A 9,534-nucleotide genomic window follows, 5' to 3' on the forward strand; every position below is an offset into this window, starting at 1 on the left:
TGCTGTATATGGCTTGGAAATTATGCATTCTCTCTGGAGCTGACTTTCTTACTGCTATATGTTTCAGGCCCTGATCCTGTATGCCTGTTGGTAGACAAATCTTCCACAGCCAAGTACAGCTGTAACCTTGATCCTGGATCTGAATCCTGTGTCCTGTTTCCCAGAGCAGCTGCCCTCTGGGTTCTGAGTTCTGGGTTCATGCTTTAGCATGACTGCTTTAAGACACTGGAGTTGGAGAACTGGTAAGTTTAGGAAGTTCTCCTGGGAATATAGCTCTAGTAACAGCAAGTTGCTGATCAAGAACAGGGAGACTATTCCATGACAAAGGAATATTATTTCTGTGACTTCCTGTCTTAGCTGGTGCGGAGTTGGAGTCCGGGAAGTTCTGCACTTTGAGTTTCTCCTTGCTGAGGATAAATGATTGGGGCTGGAGGCTGGGGTGGCAAGGCTTACCAAGGCTGCATTTTTTACCCCATGGTTTCTCTAATTAGCTTCCACAAGACTGACTAGGATGCTTGGTTGTTTGTCATGCTGTACATAGAGGATAATAGAACTTTAGAGGTGGGATGAAGCTTGGTAATTCTCTAAATCATCTCTATATTTGCAGGTGAAATGATTGAGGCCAGGGGTTATAGTGTTCCTCCTCCCACACCACCCTGGGGGAGTTGTCAATCCTTGGGGTGGGGTGGGGGGGTCTCTCACATGTGTCCCCCCGCTCCAGGAGCTCAGTACAGACATTTCCCTGGCAGCACGATTTCAGATTTTGCATTTTGAGTTCAGATGATGGTGTCTGAATGAATGTCTTATTTTTGCTTAAATGTCCTTAGAAGGCTTTTCTTTTACAGAGCTTTTGAGAAAATGTATTAAATGATGCTGGCTTTGTATTACACTCATACCTTGGGGAAAGAGAGAACTATAAATGAATTTGAAAAAACAATAAACTGTAGCCTACACATGCTAGGGAGACAAACTACTGGCTCTTATTTATTTCAACTCCCAACCTGCCCTGCCCTTTATAATACCAGGTGCCATCTGCCCACTCTGGCATCTTTATAAGTCACCTTGGGCTGGGGATTGTAGATCAGTTGGTAGAGTGCTTGCTTAGAATCCATGAGGCCCTGGGTTCAATCCCCAACACTGCAAAAATCAGGTATGGTGTACCCTTGCGTACAGAGTGAGTTCAAGAACAACCTATGCTACATGAGACCCTGTCTCAAGAAAAATTCTTGAATCATAGAAAATACCTTGTACCTGTTTCCAAAATTCATGATAATTCTGTGAGGTAAAAATGATAACAAATACCAACTTATGATGGTTCGCCTTATGAATGATAGCCTTTATGATGTTCTGAAAGTGATATATATTTGGTAAATTGTTTGAATTTTGATCTTTTGCTAAGCTGTTGATACTGAACAACTGTGTTTTCTTTCTGAGTACAGTACCAAATAAAGCAGACAGGCTTATCAAGATTTGATGTCACAATAGACTATGCATTAGATTATTTTGAGTGTTTTGAGAACATGTAAGGTCGGCTAGGACAAGTTGCGATACTTGGTAAGTAAAGCGTATTACATATATTTTTGACTTAAAACAATTTCACCTTCTAATGTGCTTCCTGGACCTATGATTCCCCCACCCCCACCCCACCAATGTAAGTCAAAGTCCGTCTGCTTTCCCATTTTACAGATGAGTAAATGGTAGACAACTTGCTCCCAATCATACTGCTTGATCTTCAGTAAATTTCCAAGAGTCAAGATGCCAAGCTACAACTCAAGGCTTATGACAGCCATGTGACCCACATTCTGCCTCTTTGCCCAACCTTGTGCCAGTAAGAACAAACCCTCTTCTACCTGCAAAAGTCTCCTTCTGATTCCGGCAGCATCAGCGAGGCCATGGGGTTCTTCACCAGGTCGACCACCACAGGGTCCTTAGTTGTCACGTAGAAGAATGGGACCCCAGTGCTGTTGTGGAAGGGGCCGTCACTGATGGCCATGCAGCTCCCAAATGGCAGCCCTTGGATCTAGCAAACACAGAAAAAGGGCCTTTTCAGTGGCAGAGCTTTGAGTTGACTGACACAAACTAGGAACTTGCTTTGTGTTTCTGGCCAGGAAATGCAGCACCAGGGCCTTGTTTGGGCCAGGGCTCCCCAGTGGTTTTGAGAGGGAGTAAATTAAGGTCAGGTAGTTCCAGCCTATCTAATTCACCCACGGATGGCTACAGAATTTCTCTGTGGGGGATGCTCAGTAAGGACATTCTGTCTGGAAGCTAAAGGATTATTCTGGAAGCTGCCTTCAACACCTCCCTCAATTTGTTTTGAAACATTGGGGATAGACTTTAATTCTTCGCTTTAATGAGTTGCTTGATCTTTGGATGTCAAGAATATTCTATTGTTTCTGTTAGGACAATAATATGTCCTCATTCATTAGTTGTATGTTTTATTGTAATCAATAACCTTTCATTATGTAACTGAGCAAGTTATGGGAAGTGATGTCACCCTTTTAAACTAAAAGAAGACATGATGTACTGTCTTTGTGCTGGTCTGGTGGGTGGGGAAAGGTCTCATGTCATGTTTCTGTGATTTCAGACTGAGGCAAAAAACACTTAGGTCTTAGCTTTTCCCACACTCTACTGTGGCAGCATCCCAACTTCCCAGGAACATTGTCCCTGACAAAGAGTTCTGTGCTATTACTTAGTAAAGCTGACTTTGTCTTCAAAGTGTTTCCTGATGCTGGTGTGCAAAACTGTAAAGGGAAGGATGTGAATCTTTTGAAAAGATTAAAGAGTCTTCCACAATGGTAAAATGACATCATTCACAGATTCTCTTTTCAGCATATCCAGAATCACCCAGCAGTTTATGCAAAAGTTTTCTGAGTTTATTGAGCTTGGATTAAATGTCAATATCAGAAGGGAAAGTCCCGAGGAAGCTAACAAAATCATGATTGATAGTCAAAATATCTTCAATACATGAGCACTAGATACTTCCCCTTGTTTGTTGGTTGGTTTTTCTTTTGTTTTTTGAGACAGATCTGGATGTGTAGCCAGGGCTGACTTTGAACCCACAATTCCCTTGCCTAGGCCTTGTCATTGCTAGGATTATAGGAGCAGCCCACCATACCTGGCTGGCACTAGAGATTTTTTTGTTTTGTGTGTGTGTGTGTGTGTACATTTGTGTGTACATGTGTGTGCATGTGTGCTTGTGGAAGTCACAGGACAACCTGGTGTCATTCCTCAGGAGCCATCCACTTTTATTTATTGAGATGGGGGTCTCTCACTGGCCTGGAATTCCCCAAGTTGGCTTGGCTAGCTTGCCAGTTGCCTCTGGAGTCACCTATCTCCCCTTCCTGGACACTGTTTTTTTCTTACATGGGTTCTGGGGATTTAACAACTCAGGTCCTCAAGTACTCTACTGACTGAGCCACTTCCCTAGACCCTAGCACTAAACTTTTAAGTGTTTGAAATTATTTGTTTTAAACCAAGATTAGGTTCATATTTAAATTTCATATTCCACTAAGGTATGTCTTAGGAGTAAGATGTGACTGAAAAACTATTTGGATGTTGGGACTATCCAATTGGGTCAGTCTCTGACATGGAAATTGTCACTGTTAGTATAAAATTATCATTTAGATAATTTAAATTTTTATTTATTATTTTTATTTTATGGTTGTGTGTATGAATGTACGGTCAGAGGCAGGCATCAGATTCTCCTGGAACTGCAGTCATAGAGGGTTTTAGCCACCATGTGGGTACTGGGAATTGAACCGGGGAACTCTGCAAGAACAGTCAGTGCTCTTAACCTCTAAGCCACCTCTGCAGCCCTGATTTAGATACATTTTTAAGAGAAAAAGGGACTTTCAAAAAATTCCTTGTGAACTGCTTAATTTTATAGATGGGTAAACAAAGCAACTTAGCTAGGCTAGGGCTGGTGAGACCCATAGAGAGCTAAGGCAAGAGCCTGACTCCTACATGCACCCTAAAGATGCTAATCCTTCCATGCACGGATCAAACAGGAGCTCAAATGACACCTCCAAGGCTATCGAAATATGACTATGGAACACACACCCTTGTTAGCCCTCCACACCATTCTGCACAGAAGCTCATCTAACAGGTGAAGACAGCTTTATGGACTGAATTTGAGAGGCTGCAGCCTAAACACTCCCTCCAGCAGTTACACTCTGCATAAGTCTTTCTCAAAAATTTATTTCCTTTTTGGAGTGTAAATTTCTGCAGTGCGTGAACATTGTCTTTTTCCCATGCCCACTCGTGTCAGGAGGAGGTGGGAAGTTGGCTGGACAGCGTCTGAGCCAGTAGGAGAGGGACCGCGCCTAATCTGTGGTTCCCCAGACGATCCTGTCTTCCGTCCAGGTTTGGAGTCATGCTGGTTCTCTGAACATTTCTTTGGCCATCTTAAGACAGGGATTCAGTCACCAACCACCAGCACTGTTTTCCAGGGCCGTTCCCCTCCTCACCCACACGCATTTGGCCAACTGAACCGATTCATACACTTTCCGGTTCCGTTATTCACAAGGCATCCACAGTGTACGTCTCTGTGAAATCCAGTCCCCGGGCATGTCCCGAATTGCCACCACAGCTAGGTGTGCACCTGCCCCGGGGTCCTACCCGCTGGCTTACCTGGTCGTGGGAGGACGCGGTGGCCAGACAGCCCCAGGCGCTGGCGTGGACCAGGGAGCGCGCGGTGCCGGCGTGCAGCCTGCGACTGGAGGATGCCCCCGCGGGGTCGCTCTCCCGCCGGTAGGAGAACATGCCTCGCGGTGCGGGGCCGGGCCTGGCTCTGGCGGAGCCCCGGGGCCGCAGGTGCGCATCCTCCTTGTGCGCTGAGGCAGGGAAGCTCTGCTGCCAGATGCTGCCCGAGTCCTCCAGCAGCGCAGGCAGCGCCTCCTCAGTGGAAGCGCTGTCCAGCTCCTCGTCCACTTCGTTGGTGACCGCCCAGGACACGGAGCTCACGATCACATAGCTGGCGGCCGGGGACAGCAGGGCGCTGCAGCACAGTAGCCAGGACAGGCGGGTCCCAGGCCGCGCCGGCCGCTCTCCGCCGGACACCGACATCTTCTTGCAGGCGACGCGCCCTACCCTGGGGACCGCTAGCCGCCAGCACTGGCCGGCCAGGGGCGCCCCCCTGCGGCGGAGCGTGCGGCTGGAGCCGCTTCTTCCCGCCGCAGGATCCCGGGTGGGGTGTTGCCGCGAGCAGACCCAGGGGCGCTCCTTACTGTCCTACGCCCCAGGGAGGAGCGAGAGCTCCAGCACCATCAGATTCCACTCGCACGCGCCTGCTGCAGCTGCTCAGTGCAGAGTCCTCGTCGAGTGCCAGGTCTGGCGATGGGTTGATTTCCGCAGCATGGCACGCATTCTGCAGCCAGAGGGTGGGCGTTCACAGCTCGGCTCAAAGCACTCCTCCGCTCAACAGCTGTGCGCCTCTGCCAAGCTGCTCAACTTCTCTGTGCCTCATTTCCTTCATTAGAAATGAAGGTAATACCTTACCCCGTGGACTTTATGGGCTGGAAAGTTAGATGGTTCAGCATCCGCAGTGGCTCTGAACAGTATGGCAGGGAGCAAACACTGTGTTTTGGCAAGTGGACCAATCATAGCGCTTTAAAAAAGTCATACTGTAGGAAAGAAAACGATTAAACATGTCACTAAGACCAGCACCAACCCTCTCTGAGAGCATTGGTTTTCTAAGGATAGCAACCTCTCTCCATCAGGTCAATTCACCCCAAAGAAGAGGCTAGTTATTTATGTCTAAGCTGGAATAAGGGGGAGTCAGTATCCAGCACAGGATGGCATGTATGTGCCTCACTGTGGATTGTGTGCAAAATGAACCTCAAAGTGAGGTGTTGGAAGGGTGCAAACAAGCTGTGGTGTTAGAGGTGAAGCTTTTGGGTGGTGTTCTAGCTTCCTTTCTGTTGCTGTGGTAAGACACTGACCAAAAGCTGCTTAGAGGAAGAGTAGGGTTATTTGGCTTACCCTTCCAGGTCACAGTCCAATGCTGAGGGAGTCAGAGCAGGAACTCCAGTGGGAACTTGAAGCAGAGACCACAGAGGGACGTTGCTTGCTGGCTTGCTCCAGGCTCATGCTTTGTTAGGCTTCTCATACAGCCCTGAGCCACCTGCCCAGGGAATGATGCTACCCCCAGTGGGCTGGGCCCTCTTACGTCAATTCACAATCAAAACCATCTCCCACAGACATGATTACAGACCAGTCTGACCTAGGAAAGCCTCAATTGAAATTCCTTTCTTAGGTGACTCTAGGCTGTGTCAAGTTGCAAGCTAAAGTCAACCAGGAGGGGAGGGGATTAGAGTTAGATCAGGTTATCAGAGTGGGGTGTCATGATATGATCCTTTTGACTTTATATGAAGAGGGAGAGAGGCTATACATACACACATGTCCATCATACATGCACACACATGCACAGATACGTGTATATCACACACATATGCACACATACATGCTCACACTCACACTGACACATACTCCCTGTCTCTTGCCTTGGCCACTTCAGGACTCTGCCAACAAGAAGGGCATCAGCAGACGTGATCCCTGTACCAGATACTCCCAGAACTGTGAGCCACAATATACCTCCTTCCCTTTTAACTCACCCAGTCTGTGATATTGTGCTATTGGCAACAGAAAACAGACTAACAGTACAAATTTAAAACATGCTGTTATTGATGGGCATTTGGATTGTTTCTGGTAGGAAGCTTTATTGATATCAAAATAATTTTATAGTAATTCCAGTTTCTTACCTCTGCTTATGACACCCACAATCTGTCCCACCAGGGAACATTTCTAGAGCCTATTTACCTAAAATGCAATAATCTTGATCTCAATTTGTTCAGGATGGAGATACTTGAAATAACATTTGCTATTTCTAAAGTTTTGACAAATGGTACCAAAAGGCTGAGGGTGATCTGTTGCCTCCACTGCTCCCTCTCTACCTGTCTCTTCCCTCCCCTTTCATTCAAGGTATGTAGAGGGGGTAGCCTTGTCATGTCCCTAGTGCATCCAGCTCCATTGTCCTCAGCAACCCCTCTCCTGGATGCCAGTGTGGACACAGCTGGCCTCTCTCCTGCATCAGCCTTCTCTCTCCCTGGTTTCTCTATCTCCCTCTCCTTTCCCCACCATCTTTGTGTCTAACCATGGTTGTCTTCAGTCATCTTCTTGTTCTCCACCCTCTTCTGACATCTTGTCTACTGTCCTGGCTTGACGCTGCTCCTTCTCCAACCTCATGCTCCCACTCTCTCTCTCTCTCTCCCTCCTCCTGAGAGGGTGTGTCTTATAGTCTCAGGAAGCAGGATAGTAAGCCATCAAAGCACAGCCTCTGCTGCCAGCCATGGTTGTACATGCTTATAATCCCAGTACTTGGGAGGTGGAGGTGGGAGAATCAGAAGTACAAGGTCATCCTTAGCTAAATAGTAAATTTGAGAACAGCCTAAACTACATTAGACGCTGTCTCAAAAAACAAAAGCCACTCCCAGATGGCTTAATTCAGATCCTGCTCTATCATGCCCTTCCTGGTTGTACAATAGTAGCATGCCACTTCTGACTTCATTTCCTTGTGTACAAAAAGGGGACACTCAGATTCAGGTTTTGGATGACAGGTGTGATGTGTCTGGCACTGGGGAAGTTGCTTATCCCAGCGATATGTTTTCACAGAGAAGAAAAGAGGCTCGCTCTCATCTCAGGAAAGGAAAAGAGACTGATCTAACGGTCAGATCTGAAAGAGGACGTGCACATGCTGGTCTTGGGTCCTGCATGGCGTTTTGTCTTGAGGATGGCTCCATCCTTCTCTTTTGCCTGAGATGACCAGCTATGTGAAAGAGATAAAGCACCTGCCCTTCTCTGTCTGTTGAGCAAGTTCAATTGCAGAACCCAGTGAGACTCCTATTTGTCAACATTTCCCAGTTAGCTTTGCCTCCCTTAGACCTTCTGATTCTTTTGTTTTGTTTCCCAAAATAGACTCAAAGCAGATTTAAGGAGATTAACAATAATCAGCCTCCAAATCACACCACATGACAGGTACCAGGACCCAGCAAGTGCCCAGTACATGACGACAGTTTTTGTCTTTGACCACTTACTGTAAGGATCTACCAGGCTTCTCACTCAAGTTTTAGAAGATAATTTTGTTTGACTTTCTTGCATTCCTGTGGAGTCCAGACCTATTTGAATAGTCTTGACAAGTTAGAGACAGTATATTCTTCTAGAGTTAAAGATTGCTTCTCCAGACCTACTAGAGACCCATTCCAGTTAGGAAAGGTGTGGGTATGAGTTGTGTTTGACTTTATTCTATGATGCAAAACTGGCTTAGAAAAGAGCTATACCAATCAGTCATGACTATCAGAGTATGAGAGTTGCTATTTTTCCACATTCTTCTCAACTCATATTGTTGTCATATTTTAAATATTTTATTTGCCCCTCACCCAAATCCAGTAGTTGAGCAACATCTCCTTGTTAATTTAATTTGCTTTAGCTTGATGACCAAGTGTATTAGTTTCTTCATCTTCACTGTGACCACATTACCTGACATAGACAATTTGAAGGAGGAAGGGTTTATTTTGGTCCATAGTTTCATAGGATTTGGTCCATCATGATGGGAAAGGTATGGAGGAGCCAATATGTTCAGGCCACACTCCACCAGGAAACAGAGAAAGGAATGCCAACACTCCCTTAAGGATCTCCTTTCCCCTGTTTATTCTATCTGGGCCCTCAGCTCATGGGATAGTGTCAATCACTTATAGGGTGGCTCTTTCCCTTAAGTTAATACTTCACAGACATACCCAGAGGTGTGCCTCACCATCTCCTAGGTGATTCTAAGTCTAATCTAGCTAATAATGAAGGTGTAGTATCACACCAATAAACTATATTTATTGGCCAGTTTAATGTCTTTTGTGAAATGCCCGTTAAGGACTTTGTGCATTTGTTTTTCTGTGGTGAAAGCAAACAACATCAAATCTATCTTCCTAGCAATGTTTAAGAGTATAGTACAGTATTATTGATAATATGTGTATTGCTAGAACATTCATTTTGCATGAAATTCTGTATCACTGAACAGCAACTTCCTAGTTCCCCCTTGCTCAACCTCTGGCAGGTACCACTCTGCCTTCTGTTTCTGTGAATTTGACTATTTTAATATCACAGACAAATGGAGTTGTGCAGAATTTGTCCTTTGGCTATTTTCAATCGGCACAATATTCTCAAGGTTCATCTATATTGTGACATCTGACAAGTTTCTCTTTTTTAAAGGCTAATAGTCTGTTGTGTCTGTATATTAATTTCTTTATATGATCATCTATCAGTAAACATTTGGGTTGCTTCTACTTGGTGACTATGAACCTGGGAGACTATCTTCTCAATTCTCTTAGATAAACATCCAGAAGTGGGATTAATGGACTGTATAGTTCTGTTTTTAGAGTTTTTTTGTTTTGTTTTGTTTTTTGTCTATTTGGGACAGGCTCTCCCTATAGCCCCAACTGGCCTGGAACTTGCTGTGTAGACCAGGCTGGCCTTGAACTAAAAAAGATC

At 45.6% G+C, this 9,534-nt stretch overlaps 1 protein-coding gene across 3 annotated transcripts in view; it reads right to left on the reverse strand.

The window, feature by feature from the left end:
• Positions 1-5,140, reverse strand: part of Creg2 (cellular repressor of E1A stimulated genes 2) — a 60,414-nt gene extending 55,274 nt beyond the window's left edge. For all 3 annotated transcript variants that reach the window (XM_008845882.2, XM_008845883.2, XM_029569779.1), the window contains exons 1-2: positions 4,630-5,140; positions 1,851-2,020 (exon numbers count right to left, since the gene is read on the reverse strand). In XM_008845882.2, coding sequence (XP_008844104.1) covers positions 1,851-2,020; positions 4,630-5,064 — 605 coding nt within the window. In that variant the 5' untranslated portion in view covers positions 5,065-5,140. The remainder of the gene's footprint in view (positions 1-1,850; positions 2,021-4,629) is intronic.
• Positions 5,141-9,534: the final 4,394 nt, after the last annotated feature.

This window comes from Nannospalax galili, unplaced genomic scaffold (assembly GCF_000622305.1).
Source record: "Nannospalax galili isolate Female #2095 unplaced genomic scaffold, S.galili_v1.0 scaffold182, whole genome shotgun sequence".
Classification (NCBI taxonomy): Eukaryota; Metazoa; Chordata; class Mammalia; order Rodentia; family Spalacidae; genus Nannospalax; species Nannospalax galili.